At 43.0% G+C, this 23396-nt stretch overlaps 1 protein-coding gene across 1 annotated transcript; it reads left to right on the forward strand.

Annotated features, from left to right (window-relative positions):
- Window positions 1-1446: 1446 nt before the first annotated feature.
- On the forward strand, window positions 1447-22831 carry LOC311099447 (V-type proton ATPase subunit B, brain isoform). The gene is made up of 14 exons (XM_084140130.1): window positions 1447-1589; window positions 1916-1971; window positions 2140-2238; window positions 2363-2456; window positions 8082-8159; window positions 8310-8449; window positions 8840-8941; window positions 15810-15907; window positions 17850-17973; window positions 18183-18333; window positions 20382-20464; window positions 20662-20766; window positions 20913-21042; window positions 21155-22831. Exons 1-14 carry the CDS (start codon window positions 1451-1453, stop codon window positions 21283-21285), a joined length of 1530 nt encoding a protein of 509 aa, XP_083996256.1. The 5' UTR covers window positions 1447-1450; the 3' UTR covers window positions 21286-22831.
- Window positions 22832-23396: the final 565 nt, after the last annotated feature.

Here is a 23396-nt window from a genome sequence, read left to right on the forward strand (position 1 = left end):
CAATGTGATTTTCTGGATTTTTGTTTTAGATTCTGTCTCTCACAGTTGAAGTGTACCTATGATTAAAACAAATACAGACCTCTACATGCTTTGTAAGTAGGAAAACCTGCAAAATCGGCAGTGTATCAAATACTTGTTCTCCCCATTGTATGTATGTGTGTATGTATGTGTGTGTATGTATATATATATATATATATATATATATATATATATATATATATATATATATATATATATATATATATACAAATGCATGCACCACTTTTCCGTTATTTATTTTTTAGAATGTTTTGAGAAGTTGTTTTTTTCATTTCACTTCACCAATATGGACTATTTTGTGTATGTCCATTCCATGAAATCCATATAAAAATCCCATTTAAATTACAGGTTGTAATGCAACAAAACAGGAAAAACGCCAAGGGGGATGAATACTTTTGCAAGGCACTGTAAATGTCTGATGGCACCTGCACCTATATCGCCCATATCTGCAGCCACCTTAGGTCGTACCAGTATGTCAGATTCAGTGGAGCCTGCTGAGGGGAGGACATCTCATATTAATGGCTGGAATGGCGCGAATGGAATGGCATCAAACCATGTGTTCAATGTATTTAATGCCTTTCCACTAATTCCGCTACAGTCATTACCACGAACCCTTCTCTCCAATTAAGGTGCCACCAACCTCCTGTGGTCATATTAGCTCAATTGCCAATTTCTCAGCCTCTGAGTATCACAGAAACAGAACAATTGAAATATAGCTGCTAGCAGCAATTAAAGGGGTTCACAGGATGACAGAAAGGACACAAGATCAGTTGCATAACAAAGCAAGCACTCTATCATATAGGAACTATATTCCTTTATGTGCAATCAGTGAAAGCATTACCATGTTTATCTCTCAATACCACAAGGATGACTCGTGAAGTTTAGTCTAGTGCTGTAGGTTGGTTATCTTTGAATGCAGCAGGTAATCATTCCTAAGTATTTCTTAATGTATTGAGTTTATATAATATATAGCCAAGTTAACATTACTCATTGTGTATTTATTCCTTGTGTTATTATTTTTCTATTATTTCTCTATTTCTCTCTCTGCATCGTTGGGAAGAGCCCGTAAATAAGCATTTCATTGTTTACAAAGCATGACAAATACAATTTGACTTTTTATTTTATTTGATCAAATTTCACTATAAATGTGTGAAATATTTTAAATACTGTACATGTTTTGTCATACCAGTGGTATGCAGGTCTGATTTACCACGGCTGTCAGCCAATCAACATTCAGGGCTTGAACCACCCAGTTTATAATACTCGTTTTAGCCCAAATGTCACACCCCTTGAAATAATAAAACAAATATTGGAATAATCAGCACCTTGGTCAGCTCCTCCGCGTAGCTACCTCGCATGCGCAGTTCTGCTGTCACGACTTGTCTGCTCCAACTCCAATCCAGAGGTAAACATGGCGTTGAAGGTATTGAAGGGGATGGTGAGCGGAGCTGTTAACGAGCTCTCCTCAGCCGTTACCGGCAACAAGACGGCTGCCTCCCGGGAGCACGTCCTGGCCGTTAAACGCGACTACATCTCCCAGCCGCGCCTGAGTGAGTTATTAGTTATCGTGCCCGGTAAACCGGAGAATAACGCAGGAACGGCGGTGCTAGCCAGACAGCCCGATAGGAGATAACGTTGCGCAGTCTGCGGCAAGTGATGATGACTAGTAGTAGTATTCAGGGGCGTCGATTCCTATTGAAACTAATTTGTATCATATGTTTGCTGAGAAATATAAGTTTATCATATCCTAATGAATTAAAATAAATCGAATTTCACCATCACCCCCTCAAAATGTTTTGCAGCAGTTGCATGACTTGCAGGTTCTTACTACAACGGGTGTGGGCAGTGTGTGACTAACTATGTTCTCTGTCTGTAGCCTATAAGACAGTGTCTGGAGTCAACGGACCTCTCGTGATTCTGGACCAGGTGAAGGTGAGAGATCACAGATTAGTACATCTTCAAATCAACATGTTGTATTAAAACACAGCCAGTCTCTGACCAGCGGACATGTTATTCAGTTTCCCAGGTGTGATGAAATTATCCTCATGACCCTGTGTGTGTGTGTGTGTGTGTGTGTGTGTGTGTGTGTGTGTGAGACAGTTCCCCAGGTATGCAGAGATCGTCCACCTGACCCTGCCAGATGGAACCAAGAGGAGTGGCCAGGTGTTGGAGGTTACAGGTTCTAAAGCTGTGGTGCAGGTCAGTGTGTATGTGTTTGTGTGTGACTTGCCCATCATGTCTCAAAATCCTACAACGCAAGAGCCCTGTATTAACTGTCCTCTCGCATATGTGTGCATGTTTGTGGGTGTGTGAATGTGTGTAGGTGTTTGAGGGGACATCAGGTATTGATGCTAAGAAGACCAGCTGTGAGTTTACAGGAGACATCCTACGCACCCCTGTCTCTGAAGATATGCTGGGTATGGGAATTAGGGACTGTACGTTATTTATAACGAGGGATACCTGGAGAAAATTTGACCTCTGGATGGCCAACCCATCAGTAAAATATATTTTTACCCGACCTTCCCATAACGCTTAAAAAAAACAAGTGACCCTCCCCTATACCCAAAATAGTAATAAAAACAAAGTGGATAGCAGAGAACATGCCTATCATTTACACTCCCTCCTAGGACAGACCAGAGCCCTAGATGTGCAGTTTTAGCAACTGTTCTTAGTTTTGTAAGCATTACATGGCAACGTAGCCAGAAGGTTGTGGATTCACAGACCACCGCGGACAAGGGTAGGGGTGCAAATATCTCCATTATTATAAAAGCACTGCATGAATCTATCATCTTATCCTTTTATGAATGCATTTCATGCAATTCTATGTTATTTTACATGACTGGAGACAAGCAGAATCTGTTTTTTAATACCACAACAGAGCATGACAACGAATAAGCGCATGCTGCAGCAACAGACATTTTGATTTCTATACAGGCTATTGTTAAAAAAATAGGATAGTCTAAGTTTGGAACAGTGCTAAAGTTGTCTATCAACTGTAAAAATTGAGCGCAACAGAACCAATTACAACTAAAGTATTTGATCATCATCAATTAACTTTGTTTAGGGCCTCCCGTGTGTCGCAGCCAGCCGTGACCGGCAGACCCATGAGGCGGTGCACATTTGGCCAAGCGTCGTCCGAGTTAGGGGAGGGTTTGGCCGTCCGGGATGTCCTTGTCTCATTGCGCTCTAACAACTCCTTGTGGCGTGCCGGGCGCATATGCATGCTGACTTCGGTTGCCAGTTGTAAGGTGTTTCCTCCGACACATTGGTGCGAGCAGTGTGTCAAGAAGCAGTGCGGCTTGGCAGGGTTGTGTTTCGGAGGAGGCATGGCTCTCGACCTTCGCCTCTCCCGAGTCCGTACGGCAGTTGCAGCGATGGGACAGGACTGTAACTACCAATTGGATATCACAAAAAGGGGTAAAAAGTGCAAAATAAAAAGTAATTTGTTTTTTAACACAGCAGCCGCAAATCATCAGGTAGGTACTTGCAACTTTTTTTCATTTGGGAAACTATAATTTTCTAATTTATTATATTTTATTCCATGATAATGTTGTTCCAAAATAGATTTGTGTTGACTGTGATTAGGGCATGGGAATATAGGCTAAATTAACATGCATAGCTCACTGCATGATCCTCAAACCAAAGACTGGCCAAACTCGTCTTTCTAAAAGTGAATTCAAAGGCACTGTAGAATGACTTTATTGCCTAATAAGACATTTTTCATTTCATTATTTTTCATTATTTAATTTGAAGTAATTCTTTACAATTTCATTTTATACAGCCTAAATGTGAAATTTATAGGCATGTTGTTAAAGTGCTGTTGTTGATGTGTTGTTGAAATGCTTAGCGCTCCTGCCAGCCTGTAGTGTGTAACAAATGCGTCACAATTGATTTCTTAAATGGCAGGATATAGCCTTGAAATAATAATAATATAGCCTAAATAATACAGTTTTGTTCCTTCTTAGGCTACCTGGCTTGCTCCTGACTGATTTACAGTTAGTATGTTGTTTAATAGCCTGTTGAAATTTTGAAAGTCAATTGATAGTGACAGAATCACACATTAGTTCCGAAGAAAAGTAAATTGTTTTGTCTCCTCAGCCCCACTAGAGATCCTGGTTCGAATCCAGGCTCTGTCGCAGCCGGCTGCGACCGGGAGACTCATGGGCGGCGCACAATTGGCCCAGCGTCGTCCAGGGTAGGGGAGGGAATGGCCGGCAGGGATGTAGCTCAGTTGATAGAGCATGGCGTTTGCAACGCCAGGGTTATGGGTTCATTTCCCACGGGGGGCCAGTATAAAAAATAATAATATATGTATTCACTAACTGTAAGTCGCTCTGGATAAGAGCGTCTGCTAAATGACGTAAATGTAAATGTAAATGTCTATAAAAGGTTCTAGCGCAGCCTCTGAATATCATAAAGTCAAACCAAAGATATTCCATATGCATTGGAGTCACGTCTTTCCCCATTATTTTACAGCTTGTTTCTAGCATAAAGCAAGCTTAGTTATAGATCGCTTTACATAATCAGGTCCATTTGAACATTTTTAAAAAATCTTAAGCTAACAAGAGGTAATCCTATGCTTTTAGCCATTTTCTTTAACAAAAGCCACAATACCCTCACATACCCCCTCAATTCTAGCCCTGATTTTAACTTAACACACCAAGCCATTCAAGTTTCACGGACACTAGCTAGGTTTTCATCCAATTGGCGACAGATTTTCATGCGAATATTCTATACTGAACAAAAATATAAATGCAACATGTAACGTGTTGGTCCTATGTTTCATGAGCTGAAATAAAAGATCCCAGAAATTTTCCATGTGCACAAAAAGCTTATTTCTCTCACATTTGGTGCACAAATGTGTTTACATCCCTGTTAGTGAGCATTTCTCCTTTGCCAAGCTAATCCATCCACCTGACAGGTGTGGCATATCAATAAGCTGATGAAACCGAATGATCATTACACAGGTGCACCTTGTGCTGGGGACAATCAAAGGCCACTCTAAAATGTGTAGGTTTGTCACACAACACAATGCCACAGATGTCTCAAGTTTTGAGGGAGCATGCAATTGGCATGCTGACTGCAGGAATGGCCAGCAGAGCTGTTGCCAAATAATTAAATGTTCATTTCTATACCATAAGCCGCCTCCAACATCGTTTTAGAGAATTTGGCAGTACATCCAACCTGCCTCACAACCGCAGACCACGTGTAACCATGCCAGCCTTGGACCTCCACATCTGGCTTCTTCACCTGCGGGATCATCTGAGACCACCCGCCCGGACAGCTGATGAAACTGTGGGTTTACACAACCGAAGAATTTCTGCACAAACTGTCAGAAACCGTCTCAGGGAAGCTCATCTGCGTGCTCGTCGTCCTCACCAGGTTCTTGACCTGACTGCAGTTCGACGTCATATCCGACTTCAGTGTGCAAATGCTCACCTTCGATGGCCATTGGCTCGCTGGAGAAATGTGCTCTTCACGGATGAATCCCGGTTTCAACTGTACCGGGCAGATGGCAGACAGCGTAGCGTGTATGGCGTTGTGTGGGCGAGCGGTTTGCTGATGTCAACGTTGTGAACAGAGTGCCCCATGGTGGTGGTGGGGTTATGTTATGGGCAGGCATAAGCTACAGACAACGAACACAACTGCATTTTATCGATGGCAATTCGAATGCACAGAGATATCGTGACGAGATCCTGAGGCCCATTGTCGTGCCATTCATCCTCCGCAATCACCTCATGTTTCAGCATGATAATGCACGGCACCATGTCGCAAGGATCTGTACACAATTCCTGGAAGCTGAAAATGGCCCAGTTCTTCCATGGGCTGCATACTCACCAGACATGTCACCCATTAAGCATGTTTGGGATGTTCTGGATCGACATGTACGACAGCGTGTTCCAGTTCCCGACCATATATCCATATCCAGCAACTTCGCATAGCCATTGAAGAGGAGTGGGACAACATTCCACAGGCCACAATCAACAGCCTGATCAACTCTATGCGAAGGAGATGTGTTGCACTGCATGAGGCAAATGGTGGTCACACCAGATACTGACTGGTTTTCTGATCAACTCCCCTACCTTTTTTTAAGGTATCTGTGACCAACTTATGCATATCTGTATTCCCGGTCATGTGAAATCCATAGATAAGGGCCTAATGAATTTATTTCAATTGACGGATTTCCTCATATGAACTGTAACTGAGTAAAATCTTTGAAAATGTTGCATGTTGTGAATATATTTTTGTTCATTGAAATATTCGCATTTTCCCACCAGTGGTATGTTTCCACCAATGGACTTGTTGCTGATAAAAATCAGTGCTTGATGACGTACTGCATACAAAATATACTTTTTCGTAAAAAATCTAAAGTTCAATGTGTTTCCATCGCATTTTCAACTCTACTGATAGTTTTGTCACAAAAACTGTTGCGTTAAATAGCAGATGTGCCTACTCTGGTCTTGCCAACAGCTTACAGATACAGTGTAGGTAGCTGTGCTGGTTGTCTAGTCTACATGATGAGATTATTATGGATAAGCGCGAGAATATTTGTATTTGTCAAACGGCAGTCAAGCATTGATCATCATGTCACCAGAATAAGACCCTCGATATTTATTGCAAAGCAACATCAAGCTCATCACCGTGCACTTTCACCACCCTGTGAAGTCCATCATAATTGATTTAATCTGTAGCCTAATAAACTGCATGGTTTCCCGAGGCGTAGTGGGAGGACCACACACCATATCATTGCGTGACTCCAAATGTACTTTGATATGATGGTTATTATTTCAATATTTGCACATAAAAGTGTTTCCACTTCCATTTCCCACATAATTCATTTTAATAGGCACAAAAAGATTCCACTATGTCGAACAAACAAATTATGTTGCGATTTCTTTTCTTCTCTCGCATAAAAACTGTGGATGGAAACCTGGTTACTGAGATATTTAAAGAGTGCATGATGACTGAAGGAATTGGCTGACAAAATCTATGGATAGTAGACTATAACTTTGTCTGTCAAACAGGTAGGCTTACCTCTTATTCCTTGAATAGGAAGAAATAGGATCCAACACAAAGCCCCTCTTGTTGTTAGTAGCCTAAAATCGAATTAAAATGAATGAATTAGGCCTTCTGCAATCAGCCTACTTTCAGCATCCATTGCTTGTCCTTCTCAACGACTGCCGCTTCATAGTAATGTACAATAAGTTATGTAAATTACTCGAATATGGCTTATTGTGAGGTCAATAACGCTAGTAAATAGCTTCATTATGGGCAATGAGACATATTGTTTTTATTCATATCAATTATAGCAGTAGCAAGCTTACCTCCGGTCCTCTTTCTCATCTTCTCGTCTTTGCACTCTCTCTTTCAAACTGAACATTTTGGACAAATACAACATTCTTTTCCGGAAGAAGCCTTTGACTCGCATCCTGAATTGCCACTGGTGCACAGCACAGCCATTGGTTAGGCAGCACAAAAGGGTTTACATCAGCAAGAGCACTGCAGGCCAGGGCTTATGATTGGGATCGCCTATCCACTGCAGTGTGTAATGCAGTGTAGCCTCGTTTTATATACACTTTTTATATACACTTTTTTTTACACCATCCCAGCAGCGCAAAAACTTGGGAAGGAAGTACATTTTCTTCGAAATATAACTATCCCCAGTGCTTCTCCGAGCATGCTCTTCATATAGCCTAAGCCTATAGCATAGGCTATGGATCATTTGATTGAGACCACACTAGGCACACTTGATATTGCACGCCCAGCAGAGAATCAGCTATGAGGGGCAGCATCGGGCACACATCGAGATATAATAAAACGACATGTAATCGATTACAAATTACATGACCCTCCCCTGGACTAAATACAAAAATACTAAGCCCTCCCCCTGATTGAAATTGAAAAAAAAGCATGACCCTCCCCATTTTCCTCCGGTTAACAATTGTGTACATGTTGACCTCTCCCTCACTGTATTTTTTTTTTTTTGTATACACACATACAGTAACACATGTTAAGAACAGTCAATCTGAATCTGTTTGCAGGTCGCGTGTTTAATGGATCAGGCAAGCCCATCGACAAAGGCCCAACAGTGATGGCAGAAGACTACCTGGACATCATGGGTACACATCTAGAGTTATAGATTGAGAGATTAATATAAATATAGTGTTGTTTCTACCCTGAGGAGATGATAACGTGTTTGTGTTTGTGTGGTGTGTGTGTGTGTGTTAACTTGTTTGTTTGTGTGTGGACGCGCACGCATGTGTGTCCAGGCCAGCCTATCAACCCTCAGTGTCGTATCTACCCGGAGGAGATGATCCAGACAGGGATCTCTGCTATAGATGGCATGAACAGCATCGCTAGGGGGCAGAAAATACCCATCTTCTCTGCTGCAGGACTGCCACACAACGAGGTACGCACACACACTACCTCCGTTAACCCCCATCCTCAGCATTAAGAGCTGTTTGAATGGCCTGGCAATTTGTGTGAAGGTATTGAAGTAGCACATCCATAGGGTCTAGTGCTGATTAAATCCACTAATTAAATTGATTCATTAATTTGTATAATTTTATTTTAATTAGTTCAGTTTGATTAAATGGGAAATGAGCTTTGAGGCTCTCCTCGAAGGAAGGAAACAGTCGTTTTTTCATATCCTGCAACGTGTTTCTCTCTTTCGCCACATCTCTTCCCCGCTGTCTCTCTCTCTCTCTCTCTCTCTCTCTCTCTCTCTCTCTCTCTCTCTCTCTCTCTCTGTCTCTCTCTCTCTCTCTCTCTCTCTCTCTCTCTCTCTCTCTCTCTCTAGATAGCGGCTCAGATCTGTCGTCAGGCAGGCCTGGTGAGGAAGTCTAAAGATGTGATGGACTACAGTGATGACAACTTCGCTATTGTCTTCGCCGCAATGGGGGTGAGACACACGCACACACGCACATGGTTACACGCACACGTGGCCCCTTACAGGGCCAATCAGCAGTTGAAACAATAACAAAGTGGACACCCCGCCTCTGTTTTGGTAAAAAGCTGAGGGATAGGCCTGGAGAAATATATACACTCTCAAATAGACAGAGTAATGGATGCAAGTTCTCATTTACAACTGCGACCTGGCCAAGATAAAGCAAAGCAGTCTCCCTCAAACCATTAAAACTCATGGTACCCTTCGCCAGCTCATACAGTGAGGGGAAAAAAGTATTTGATCCCTTGCTGATTTTGTAAGTTTGCCCACTGACAAAGAAATGATCAGTCTATAATTTTAATGGTATGTTTATTTGAACAGTGAGAGACAGAATAACAACAAAAAAATCCAGAAAGACGCATGTCAAAAATGTTATAACTTGATTTGCATTTTAATGAGGGAAATAAGTATTTGACCCCCTCTCAATCAGAAATATTTCTGGCTCCCAGGTGTCTTTTATACAGGTAACGAGCTGAGATTAAGAGCACACTCTTAAAGGGAGTGCTCCTAATCTCAGTTTGTTACCTGTATAAAAGACACCTGTCCACAGAAGCAATCAATCAATCAGATTTCATACTCTCCACCATGGCCAAGACCAAAGAGCTCTCCAATGATGTCAGGGACAAGATTGTAGACCTACACAAGGCTGGAATGGGCTACAAGATATTCACCAAGCAGCTTGGTGAGAAGGTGACAACAGTTGGTGCGATTATTCGCAAATGGAAGAAACACAAAAGAACTGTCAATCTCCCTCAGCCTGGGGCTCCGTGCAAGATCTCACCTCGTGGAGTTGCAATGATCATGAGAACGTTGAGGAATCAGCCCAGAACTACACGGGAGGATCTTGTCAATGATCTCAAGGCAGCTGGGACCATAGTCACCAAGAAAACAATTGGTAACACACTACGCCGTGAAGGACTGAAATCCTGCAGCGCCCGCAAGGTCCCCCTGCTCAAGAAAGCACATATACAGGCCCGTCTGAAGTTTGCCAGTGAACATCTGAATGATTCAGAGGAGAACTGGGTGAAAGTGTTATGGTCAGATGAGACCAAAATGGAGCTCTTTGGCATCAACTCAACTCGCCGTGTTTGGAGGAGGAGGAATGCTGCCTCTGACCCCAAGAACACCATCCCCACCGTCAAACATGGAGGCGGAAACATTATGCTTTGGGGGTGTTTTTCTGCTAAGGGGACAGGACAACTTCACCGCATCAAAGGGACGATGGACGGGGCCATGTACCGTCAAATCTTGGGTGAGAACCTCCTTCCCTCAGCCAGGGCATTGAACATGGGTTGTGGATGGGTATTCCAAGCATGACAATGACCCAAAACACACGGCCAAGGCAACAAAGGAGTGGCTCATGAAGAAGCACATTAAGGTCCTGGAGTGGCCTAGCCAGTCTCCAGACCTTAATCCCATAGAAAATCTGTGGAGGGAGCTGAAGGTTCGAGTTGCCAAACGTCAGGCTCGAAACCCTAATGACTTGGAGAAGATCTGCAAAGAGGGGTGGGACAAAATCCCTCCTGAGATATGTGCAAACCTGGTGGCCAACTACAAGAAATGTCTGACCTCTGTGATTGCCAACAAGGATTTGGGTTCCTTCATTAACCCCCGCTCCTTCTGCTGCCTAACCAGCTCCTCTCGCCGTGCCTCTACACTTTCCTTCTGTTCCCTCTGAACCAATGACCCCCTTAATCTGGCGGCCTCCTCTGCAAAACGGCTGAACCGCTCTATCGCGGCCTCCTGCTGCCTCGTCGTCCACGGCGTGAGCCCCCCCCCCCTAAAAAATGTTTGGGCTTGTCTCTCCCCTGTGATCATGGCCTCCATCCCTCTTGCCAGACTCTCGCTCATCTCCTCCCAAGTCCATCCTCTGTCCTCGTCACGCTGCTTGATCCAGGATTGGTGGGATCTTCTGTCACGATCGTTTACGGACGAGAAGGACCAAGGCGCAGCGTGATATGCATTCATATTTATTAATGACTAAACACACGACAAAACAACAAACGAAACGTGAAGTCCAAGGTAGACAAATAACATACCTCACACGGAACAAGATCCCACACCCCACTAGTGCCAACAGGCTACCTAAGTATGGTACCCAATCAGAGACAACGAGCTACAGCTGCCTCTGATTGGGAACCACCCTGGCCAACATAGATCTAAACGATCTAGAAACTAACATAGACAAACCAACACAGAAAATACACACCCTGACTCAACAAATACAAGTCCCTAGAGTCAGGGCGTGACAGCGTTGGACCTTTATGTGTTTGCATTTCTTTACCAGTCAGTTCAAATCAATGTTTCTTATATATATATATATATATATATATATATATATATATATATATTAGGGGTGTAACGATCCATCTACTACATCGATGTATCGATTTATATTCCTATGATCCAACTACATCGATCTGTGCTCGGCGAGTTGGCCTTTTGGACAACATATATCAATCTAACATCGTTTTAAAATGTAATAAATCGATTGTATCAATACTAGGAAATAACCCATTGGATTTAAGCACGTCAGACTTTATATGGATGTTTTTTCTTAGCACTTTTAATGATAAAGGCTTTAAACATTACTCGATTCAGTCTGCCTATCCGTGACGTCATCGCCCCGCGCCAGCAGCAGCGCAAAGGCGCAAAGACAACAAAACATAGCATGGCGGACGACAGAGGAGAAGCCGACGAGCGAGAAATTATCAAGCCACCATTGCGGTCCTTACAAGAAACAGGAATCTAGGAAACTTCACCTGCACTGTCCAGTATCCAGGTATTTATTTCAGTCACACTGGTTGAATTTTTGGCTAAAAGGTTACTGAATCGATTTCAAGTCACTGAATCGTTTCGGATCGTATCGTTCTAAATGAACCAATATTGTTACTGAATCGTATCGACAACCACGAATCGTGATACAAATCGAATCGTTGTTCAAACGAATCGTTACACCCCTAGTATATACTGAACAAAAATATAAACGCAACATGTAAAGTGTTGGTCTGATGTTTCATGAGCTGAAGTAAAAGATCCCAGAAATCTTCCATACGCACAAAAAGCTTATTTCGCCCAGATTTGTGCCCACATTTGTTTACATCCCTGTTTGTATGAAAATGTATGCACTCACTACTGTAAGTCGCTCTGGATAAGAGCGTCTGCTAAATGACTAAAATGTCAAATGTTAGTGAGCATTTTATCCTTTGTCAAGATAGTCCATCCACCTGACAGGTGTGGCATATCAAGAAGCTGATTAAACAGAATGATCATTACACAGGTGCACCTTGTGCTGGGGACAATAAAAGGCCACTCTAAAATGTGTAGTTTTGTCACACAACACAATGCCACAGATGTCTCAAGTTTTGAGGGAGCAGGCAATTGGCATGCTGACTGCAGGAATGTCCACCAGAGCTGTTGCCAGATAATTTAATGTTAATTTCTATACCAACGTCGTTTTAGAGAATTTGGCAGTACGTCCAACCGGCCTCACAACTGCAGACCACGTGTAACCACGCCAGCCTAGGACCTCCACATCCGGCTTCTTCACCGGAGGGATTGTCTGAGGGAAAACTCATTCTGATTGGCTGAGCCTGACGTGCCATGCATCAAGCACACACATCTCATTAGTGGTGGTGTCATAATGGTGCTTTCAAGACAACTGGGAACTCGGAATAAAACGAGGTCAAACCATGACGTCAGTGATCTTCAGGTTGGAAAGTCGGAGCTTTAGAAAGAGGCCCAAGTTCCCGACTTGGAATTCTGAGTTGGATGACCATTGAAAAATGAGTTGTCCCAGTCTGAGCTAGTTTTTTTTCGAAGTTCCCAGTTGTCTTGAACTCCCTGAAGTCGGAAGTCAGAGATTTCCAAGTTCCCAGTTGTTTTGAACACGGTATTAGAGACATTATGTCAGACTAATTTGCAATTTACCGTCATAGCCCCAAATAAAAAAGTAAACATTGTCTGTTAATTATATAATTTTTTCCACATCGTTGGGGTCACGAGAAATTTCACATATGAAAGTGGGGTCGTGGAGGAAAAAAGTTTCGGAACCCCTGCTTTAAAGCTAGAATCCTTAGTTGCTACATCCATTTTTGGACATATAAATTAATGATATATGGCCATTGATTTTTTCACAAGCTTAGTTCAACTGTCGTACCCCATCAGAACCCAAAATATAAGCTTGTTATACTCCAATGTTTATAAACAAAGTCAATATAAACAAGCCTTGTATAACCTCAAAACATGGTTAAAACCATAATTTTAATATCATGGATGGTCAGTCCTTGCATACATAGCTCTCATTTTGAATGTGAGAGTGGTTACATTTCTCCAGGCCCATCCCTCAGCTTTATACCAAAACACAGGCGGGGTTGTAGGCTCGGCCCTAATGCAACTTTCTACAGTATCCAGAGGACTGACTATTGAATGTGTGATGGAATAATGCTATAGTATTCATGTTTGGTATCTATCTGAAACTTGTTCACTGAGGATAACTCTGGTGCTATCTATATGGATGTATGATCTCTGTTGTAACTTGTATCTGTACAGGATTAACTATAAATTACTCTATGCAAAGGAGTTTTATTGTCCTCTCAGGAATTCTGTCATATTTACTTTGGTCTCATCCCTCACACAAGCCTTTAGATGCTGTGACACCCTGTGGAGATTCGGCCTAAATTATCAGGTTACTGTAAACTTTGTATCGTTTGATTGGACAATGGTGGTTGGTTTTACACCTTCAGATGTTATAAATGAAATGAAGGTCTGTTGTTCTCTCTCTTATCCTGTATCCTGTCAATTGGAAGGTTCTATGATCAATTCCCATTTTCTAGTTCTCTGGCCTAGAAGGCATCTCTTTGTTCATGCTTTGTTTTGTATGTTAACCTGAGGATCTACACTACTGGTCAAACATTTTAGAACACCTACTCATTCAAGGGTTTTTCTTTATTTTTTACTATTTTCTACATTGTGGGAACTCCTTCGAGACTGTTGGAAAAGCATTCCAGGTGAAGCTGGTTGAGAGAATGCCAAGAGTGTACAAAGCTGTCATCAAGGCAAAGGGTGGCTATTTGAAGAATCTCAAATATGAAATATATTAAGATTTGTTTAACACTTTTCTGGTTACTACATGATTCCATAGGTGGTATTTCATAGTTTTGATGTCTTCACTATTATTCTACAATGTAGAAAATAGTAAAAATTAAGAAAAACCCTATAATGAGTAGGTGTGTCCAAACTTTTGACTGGTAGTGTATATGCTTACAATGATGCTTTGTTAATGTCAGTATTGCCTTGTAACTTAAGTTTTATGCCTTGTATGTGAATCCATTTGTTTTGCGAAGTTATGAAATGATGCTTGCTTTGATATTCACTTCTCATGCTCATTCCTTGATCTCAGTTAGCTAAATGAATAATATTTGATTGCACGTGGTTTTATTATAATGTTAAATAGAGCCAGATAAAGATAACAATTTGAATAGGCTAATTGCATAGTCTTATTACGAGTCGCATGTGAGGTACACTATATATAGCTATTTCAGCCACACCAGTTGCTGACAGGTGTATAAAACCGAGCACACAGCTATGCAATCTCCATAGACAAACATTGGCAGTAGAATGGCCTTACTGAAGAGCTCAGTGACTTTCAAAGTGGCACCGTCATAGGATGCCACCTTTCCAACAAGTCAGTTCGTCAAATTTCTGCCATGCTAGAGCTTCCCCGGTCAACTGTAAGTGCTGTTATTGTGAAGTGGAAATGTCTAGGAGCAACAATGGCTCAGCCGCAAAGTGGTAGGCCACACAAGCTCATAGAATGGGACCGCCGAGTGCTGAAGCACGTACCGGGTAAAAATCGTCTGTCCTCGGTTGCGACATTCACTACCGAGTTCCAAACTGCCTCTGAAAGCAACATCAGCACAATAACTGTTCGTCGGGAGCTTTATGATATGGGTTTCCAGGGCCGAGCAGCCGCACACAAGCCTAAGATCACCATGCGCAATGCCAAGCGTCGGCTGGAGTGGTGTAAAGCTCGCCGCCATTGGACTCTGGAGCAGTGGAAACGCGTTTTCTGGAGTGATTAATCACGCTTCACCATCTGGCAGTCTGACGGACTTATCTGGGTTTGGTGGATGCCAGGAGAAAACTACCTGCCCCAATGCCTAGTGCAATTGTAAAGCTTGGTGGAGGAGGAATAATTGTCTGGGGCTGTTTTTCATGGTTCGGGCTAGGCCCCTTAGTTCCAGGGAAGGGAAATATTAACGCTACAGCATACAACAACATTTTAGACGATTCTGTGCTTCCAACTCTGTGGCAACAGTTTGGGGAAGGCCTTTCCTGTTTCAGCAGGACAATGCCCCCGTGCACAAAGCGAGGTCCATACAGAAATGGTTTGTTGTGATCGGTGTGGAAGAACTTGACTGGCCTGCACAGAACCCTGACCTCAACCCCATCGAACACCTTTGGGATAAATTGGAACACCGACTGCGAGCCAGGCCTAATCGCCCAACATCAGTGCCCGACCTCAGTAATGCTCTTGTGGCTGAATGGAAGCAAGTCCCAGCAGCAATGTTCCAAGATCTAGTTGAAAGCCTTCCCAGAAGAGTGGAGGCTGTTATAGCAGCAAAGTGGGGACCAACTCCATATTAATGCCCATGATTTTGGAATGAGATGTTTGACGAGCAGGTGTCCACATACTTTTGTTCATGTAGTGTATATATAATATACACATATCAAATATTACCCCACTACAGGGTGACCGCTTTGTTATTGTTTCAATGAAGGATTCCAGATTTAACCTTTGACCTCTAACCCTTGACCCCAGGTCAACATGGAGACAGCTCGGTTCTTCAAGTCAGACTTTGAGGAGAATGGTTCCATGGACAACGTCTGTCTGTTCCTCAACCTGGCCAATGACCCCACGTAGGTCACTTCTAACCTTTAAACTCTACCCTCATCTCACCTGCTCCTCAACCTGCCCAATTAACCTTCATTGCAGGGTTTTCGTTAGCCGGTAAATGCCTGTTTTTGGCCAATAAAAAAAATTAGTAGCTGATAAATAAAATTGTTGCCAGCCTAATTGACCGGGAGAAAAAACAATCCCATTGCAAAATAATGCTTTTTATTCATTGATGGAAATATCAGTTGATGTAAATACAGTTGACAGACATGCTTATTTGTTTATAGGTTAATTAGCTACATTTAGTGTATTTTCGTTAGTCATCATGTATCTTCTTTATCACACGTCACAGCATACAGAGCTTATTTTGAGCGGAAGAGCTGATGCTGCAACTCCTCAGCAAGTTGCTGCTGGAGTGAAACATGCTTTTATAAGCCCAGTCATTGTGCAACAATTCTAAATGCAATTGCGTTTTAATGGCCTCCCATTTGCCATTCAGTTCATAGGCAACAGTAGGCAGGGTATCCAACTAGCTCTCACAGTGTCACTTCAGAATTAGACGTTCATCCATGTTTCTCAAATGTCACATTTCTAAGTTGTTGCAAACGTAAAATGTTTAAGTGTTTAGGTTAAGTTTAGGCATTAACTCAGAATGGTTAAGGTAAGGTTTGGGATAGGCTTAAAACAAATAACTTTCTATCGCTGGATTTGAACTTGCCATCTTTGGAATCAGGGGCAGATGTTTACACCCATCCGCCATCCCCATCCACAATGACCTAGCCAAACTGAAACCTACTTGAAGGTAACAGTGCTCGCTTTTGCCCCTACGTCCTCAGACATAGATGAATGTCGAATACTGACTTGTATCATGGGTGACCTGGCTGGGGTATCAGCGCCTCAAGCACCACTTTGCCTTGCTTCGAAGTAGCCTAGGCAAAATCTGACCCTAGAAACGTGGAGGCAATTATTTTATAAACACTTCCTCATATGCCACTGAAACCAGCATTTCTTTCCTGCTCTTTTTACATCAACTTTCTTTCGTTGTCCAGATGCCAAAGGCACAATCCTAGTCATATTAGCAACCTTGTTGTTGCATCTTTATAGTCCCCCTCTTTCCAAGTGTCTAACAGAGATTTTCATCTCTGTCACATATGGAACCAATTGTATCAGGTGCAGGTAGCCTAGTGGTTAAGAGCATTGTGCCAGTAACGGAAAGGTCGCTGGTTCGAATCCCTGAGCCGTCCAGGTGAAAAATCTGTCGATGTGCCCTTGAGCAAGGCACTTAACACTAATTTATCCTATAAGTCGCTCTTGAAATGAGCGTCTGATTAATGACTAAAATGTTTAGAATGGTGTTTTCCTGCTAATTGCATTTTGGCAAATGTTTGAAAATGATGTTTTATTGGCTGCTTCATTACAGGAGTTGCATGTTCTGTTAAAATGAACTACCATAATCGAAATGTGATTTCTGTCATTCTGAGCACTGTGGGTACCCCCTAATGCAGGGGACGGCAACAGGCGTTTTTGGTTAAAGAAAAAGACTGTATAATTACCAGGAATTCATCAAAAAATTTGTTACATTTTGTATTCCCACGAATAAAAAAAGATACATATATAATCGTGTCTCAATGTAATCAAGGTATGAAATTATTGTTATTTTCAAATACAATTTATTTTTGGGCTAGTTGTGGTCAATTTGCAGTGCACACAAATTATCATAATTATGTTCCGGCCCCCCGACCATCTCTTCCAACAAAAATCGTCCCGCTGCTGAATCTAGTTGCCTACCCCTGCCCTAATTGGTTACTATGCATATGGGTCCGGTAAATGTCTCAAATGGCCGGTAAATAAAAATCTGCCTGGTCACATTGTCCTGCGCCACATTTTCCTAATGGAAACCCTGCTTCATTGGTGACCTCTCACCTCTTGCCTTTAACATCTTAGCCCCTCCCCCTCTCTCTGCAGTATAGAGCGTATCATCACGCCCCGCCTAGCTCTGACATCAGCAGAGTATCTGGCCTATCAGTGTGAGAAGCACGTCCTTGTCATCCTGACTGACATGAGCTCCTACGCAGAGGCGCTACGAGAGGTATAACACACATGCATGTGCGCACGCACACACGCACATAAATGCACACACACACACACACACACACACACACACACACACACACACACACACACACACACACACACACTGAGGTGCTACGAGAGGTGAGACATCGCCACAGCAAACATAAACATTATTACACATTAAATCAATGATAACAACTAAATGTCATCCCCCCCACCTCTCAGGTCTCAGCGGCCAGAGAGGAGGTCCCAGGTCGTCGTGGTTTCCCAGGCTACATGTACACTGACCTGGCCACCATCTACGAGAGAGCTGGTCGGGTGGAGGGACGCAACGGCTCTATCACCCAGATCCCTATACTAACTATGCCCAATGATGGTATGTTTATCACCCAGATCCCTATACTAACTATGCCCAACGATGGTATGTTTATCACCCAGATCCCTATACTAACTATGCCCAACGATGGTATGTTTATCACCCAGATCCCTTTACTCACTATGGCCAACGATGGTATGTCGATCACCCAGATCCCTATAATTACTATGGCCAACGATGGTATGTCGATCACCCAGATCCCTATACTCACTATGGCCAACGATGGTACAGTGGCTTGCGAAAGTATTCACCCCCCTTAGCTTTTTCCTATTTTGTTGCCTTACAACCTGGAATTAAAATTGATTTTTTGGGGGTTTGTATCATTTGATTTACACAACATGCCTACCACTTTGAAGATGCAAAATATTTTTTTGTGTGAAAGAAATAAGACAAAAAAACAGAACTTGAGCGTGCATAACTATTCACCCCCCCAAAGTCAATACTTTGTAGAGCCACCTTTTGCAGCAATTACAGCTGCAAGTCTCTTGGGGTATGTCTCTATAAGCTTGGCAAATCTAGCCACTGGGATTTTTGCCCATTCTTCAAGGCAAAACTGCTCCAGCTCCTTCAAGATGGATGGGTTCCGCTGGTGTACAGCAATCTTTAAGTCATACCGCAGATTCTCAATTGGATTGAGGTCTGGGCTTTGACTAGGCCATTCCAAGACATTTAAATGTTTCCCCTTAAACCACTTGAGTGTTGCTTTAGCAGTATGCTTAGGGTCATTGTCCTGCTGGAAGGTGAACCTCTGTCCCAGTCTCAAATCTCTGGAAGACCGAAACAGGTTTCCCTCAAGAATTTCCCTGTATTTAGCGCCATCCATCATTCCTTCAATTCTGACCAGTTTCCCAGTCCCTGCCGATGAAAAACATCCCCATGCTTCACTGTGGGGATGGTGTTCTCGGTTTGAGAGGTGTTGGGTTTGCGCCAGACATAGCGTTTTCCTTGATTGCCAAAAAGCTCAATTTTAGTCTCATCTGACCAGAGTACCTTCTTCCATATGTTTGGGGAGTCTCCCACATGCCTTTTGGCGAACACCAAACGTGTTTGCTTATTTTTTTCTTAAAGCAATGGCTTTTTTCTGGCCACTCTTCCATAAAGCCCAGCACTGTGGAGTGTACGGCTTAAAGTGGTCCTATGGACAGATACTCCAATCTCTGCTGTGGAGCCTTGCAGCTCCTTCAGGGTTATCTTTGGTCTCTTTGTTGCCTCTGATTAATGCCGTCCTTGCCTGGTCTGTGAGTTTTGGTGGGCGGCCCTCTCTTGGCAGGTTTGTTGGTGCCATATTCTTTCCATTTTTTAATAATGGATTTAATGGTACTCCGTGGGATGTTCAAATTTTTGGATATTTTTTTTATAACCCATCCCTGATCTGTACTTCTCCACAACTTTGTCCCTGACCTGTTTGGAGAGCTCCTTGGTCTTCATGGTGCCGCTTGCTTGGTGGTGCCCCTTGCTTAGTGGTGTTGCAGACTCTGGGGCCTTTCAGAACAGGTGTATATATACTGAGATCATGTGACAGATCATGTGACACTTAGATTGCACACAGGTGTACTTTATTTAACTAATTATGTGACTTCTGAAGGTAATTGGTTGCACCAGATCTTATTTAGGGGCTTAATAACAAAGGGGGTGAATACATATGCACGCACCTCTTTTCCGTTATTTATTTTTCGAGACGTTATTTTTTTCATTTCACTTCTACAATTTGGACTATTTTGTGTATGTCCATTACATGAAATCCAAATAAAAATCCATTTAAATTACAGGTTGTAATGCAACAAAATAGGAAAAACGCCAAGGGGGATGAATACCTTTGCAAGGCACTGTATGTCGATCACCCAGATCCCTATACTCACTATGGCCAACGATGGTATCTCAATCACCCAGATCCCTTTACCCAACGATGGTACTGTACGCACATGTATTGCTTACCTGACTGCTCAAATATGGACAGTCTTTTACTTTCTTCCTCTCTCTCAAGTGATGTTGTGATGTTCTGACACTCTCCCTCTTTACCTCTCTCTCTTGCTCTCTCTCTCTCTCAGACATCACTCACCCCATCCCTGATCTGACAGGGTACATCACTGAGGGACAGATCTACGTGGACAGACAGCTGCACAACAGACAAGTAACACCACAGAGACACACACAGCAATGTGGCTGTTACCTTCAAAAGCGCCTCTGGGCATTGGCAGGATTCTAGTGTCTGGCAAATCGATTCTCTCAAGTGTTGTTGTGATGTTCAGACTCTCTCCCTCTTTACCTCTCTCTCTCTCTCTCTCTCTCTCTCTCTCTCTCTCTCTCTCTCTCTCTCTCTCTCTCTAGATCTATCCTCCCATCAACGTTCTGCCATCGCTGTCTCGTCTGATGAAGTCAGCCATCGGAGAGGGGATGACACGCAAAGACCACTCTGATGTCTCCAACCAGCTGGTATACACGCGCACACACACACACACACACACACACACACACACACACACACACACACACACACACACACACACACACACACACACACTGCTCAACAACGTTAGACACCTCTGCTAGAAAACATCTGTGATTGTGTGTGTGTGTAGTATGCGTGTTATGCTATAGGTAAGGACGTGCAGGCGATGAAGGCTGTGGTGGGAGAGGAGGCTCTGACGCCTGATGATCTTCTCTACCTGGAGTTTCTACAGAAGTTTGAGAAGAACTTCATCGCCCAGGGTACACTGGGGCATAGGGGGGGTGGACAGGGGGACTGTGTGTGTGTGCCTGCCTGCCTGTGTGCGTGTTTGAGTGTGTGCGTGAGTGTGTAATCTCTCTCTCTCTGTTCTAGGAGCCTATGAGAACAGGACTGTGTTTGAGACACTGGATATCGGCTGGCAGCTGATGAGAATCTTCCCCAAAGAGATGCTGAAGAGAATCCCTCAGAGCACCCTTGCAGAGTTCTACCCTCGCTTGAAGTAATGATGATAACATAGGGACGCATAGTCACACACACACACACACACACACACACACACACACACACACACACACACACACACACACACACACACACACACACACACACACACACACACACACACACACACATATATATACACACACACACACACACACACACACACAAGTCCAACCCTTCCCTCTTGCTCTGTCTCTTTGTAATGGTGTTGCTGTTGTAACATTGCCAGTAGCTTCTGTACTGTACGCATCATCATAGACTAGTACTGATACTGTCACACACAGAGACAACCCCTTACCCTAACAGATAAACCTGTATGAACCAGAGAAGTAGAAGATGTAGGTGATGGAGACAGTGATTTCCACGCCAGAGAGGTTCTCTCTGACCAGCAGAGCGAAATAGCCTGTTAATAGGGCCTGGAATTTTCCCTGGTCAGTCACATGATCAGGAAAATCTCATGGCCCTAGCTGTTAGATGTAGAGGATAGATGGATGGATAGATGGATGGATGGATGGATGGATGGATGGATGGTGAATAGTCTGTTAGAAGTCAGATGGATGATATAATGTATTTTTAACAGGATATGTAGGTGTACTGTAGGTGTAGACCAGTGAATATGCAGTGATGATGCATGTGTATGAAAGATGAGATTAAGCCCAACAGCATATTTCACTGCATATATTGTTATGACCAATATGTTGCCTGTGTGTTGCTGCTAGTATGTTTTGCATAGATCGGTGCTGTTTCTGCGCCGAGTTAACCCAAACGTTTCCTTAATTCATTGAACTAAAGCCAGAGATACAACACACAAACTGCCTATTGTTATTATTGACTGTTCACTGAGTTCACAAAACATTAGGAACACCTTCCAAATATTGAGTTGCACCCCATTTTGCCCTCAGAACAGCCTCAGTTCATCGGGGCATGGACTACAAGGTGTCAAAAGTGTTCCACAGGGATTGCTGGCCCGTATTGATTCCAATGCTTTCCACAGTTGTGTCAAGTTGTCTGGATGTCCTTTGGGTGGTGGACCATTCTTGATACACACAGGAAACTGTTGAGCGTGAAAAACCCAGCAGCATTGCAGTTCTTGAAACTCAAGGCTTAAAAATCATTATTTAACCTGTCTCCTCCCCTTCATCTACACTGATTAAAGTGAATTTAACAAGTGTCATCAATAAGGAATCATAGCTTTCACCTGGATTCACCTGGTCAGTCTGTCATGGAAAGAGCAGGTGTTCCTAATGTTTTGTACACTCAGTGTATATGTGGCATTTCTATATTTCTCTCTATATTTCTCTTATTGTAGCTGCTCTGTCAACACGCACACTGTGGTTTAGTGATGACAATGTATTGTTATTTATAGTGAAGACTTCTAAAGTAGATGGATATACTGTATTTATGGATGTGTTCATCTATATTTTTCGGTGTATATTTTGGTATGTGTTCTGTTTCGGTATTTATGGTTAGTGTAGTTTTGGTCTAAATGCATGCATGACTGCTCAGCTTTTTGGAGTGTGTCTGTGCAATAAAGGAATAAACGCTGCTCCTACTCTCTTCTGTGGTTCCTAGCTCTTTAAGGATGCTGCCACACAGATTCTTTGCATCCGGAAATTATGGATTGAGCCAATGGTTTTTCAATGGATGTTATCCATTGATGGATGATGGACAACAGAGATGATTGTCGGACAGAAAACTCACAAATTGTCAGTTTTTATGCATGAAACTCGTCCGGAAAGAGTTGATGAATGCGTCATGCCCTTTCATGCGTCTTCATGCGTCTCTGTGTGGCCGTAGCCTTTCACATGCAATGCACACACACACAGTTGCGGAGGCAGACAGTCCTCTGTGTGATAGCAGAGCCAAAGCAGATGCACCACAGTGTGGTGCTGTTGATCTGTGTAATAATGAATGTAATAAACCGCTCCCCTCTCTTTAAACCAACTGTAGGCCTACACCTAATAGGTAGATTGTAAGTAATGACAGTTGCTCTCTACTGAACACGTGCTGAGAAACAAGTTGATTTTGTTCTTCAAACCCACTGAGTACAGACAGGATAGGGTTAAGGTTAGTGTTTAGGAAGGGAGCGAGGAGAGAAGGGGGAGCGAGAGAG

Source organism: Coregonus lavaretus, assembly GCF_964263955.1.
Source record: "Coregonus lavaretus genome assembly, chromosome: 24".
In the NCBI taxonomy this organism is placed as follows: domain Eukaryota; kingdom Metazoa; phylum Chordata; class Actinopteri; order Salmoniformes; family Salmonidae; genus Coregonus; species Coregonus lavaretus.

What these genes read in the sequence shown, in the direction of transcription:
- LOC311099447 (XM_084140130.1), top strand. Translation starts at nt 1,451, where the DNA reads ATGGCGTTGAAGGTATTGAAGGGGATGGTGAGCGGAGCTGTTAACGAG. An exon ending in TGATTCTGGACCAGGTGAAG is followed by an intron (nt 1,972 to 2,139) that starts GTGAGAGATCAC and finishes TGTGTGAGACAG; the next exon opens with TTCCCCAGGTATGCAGAGAT. An exon ending in TGTCTCTGAAGATATGCTGG is followed by an intron (nt 2,457 to 8,081) that starts GTATGGGAATTA and finishes ATCTGTTTGCAG; the next exon opens with GTCGCGTGTTTAATGGATCA.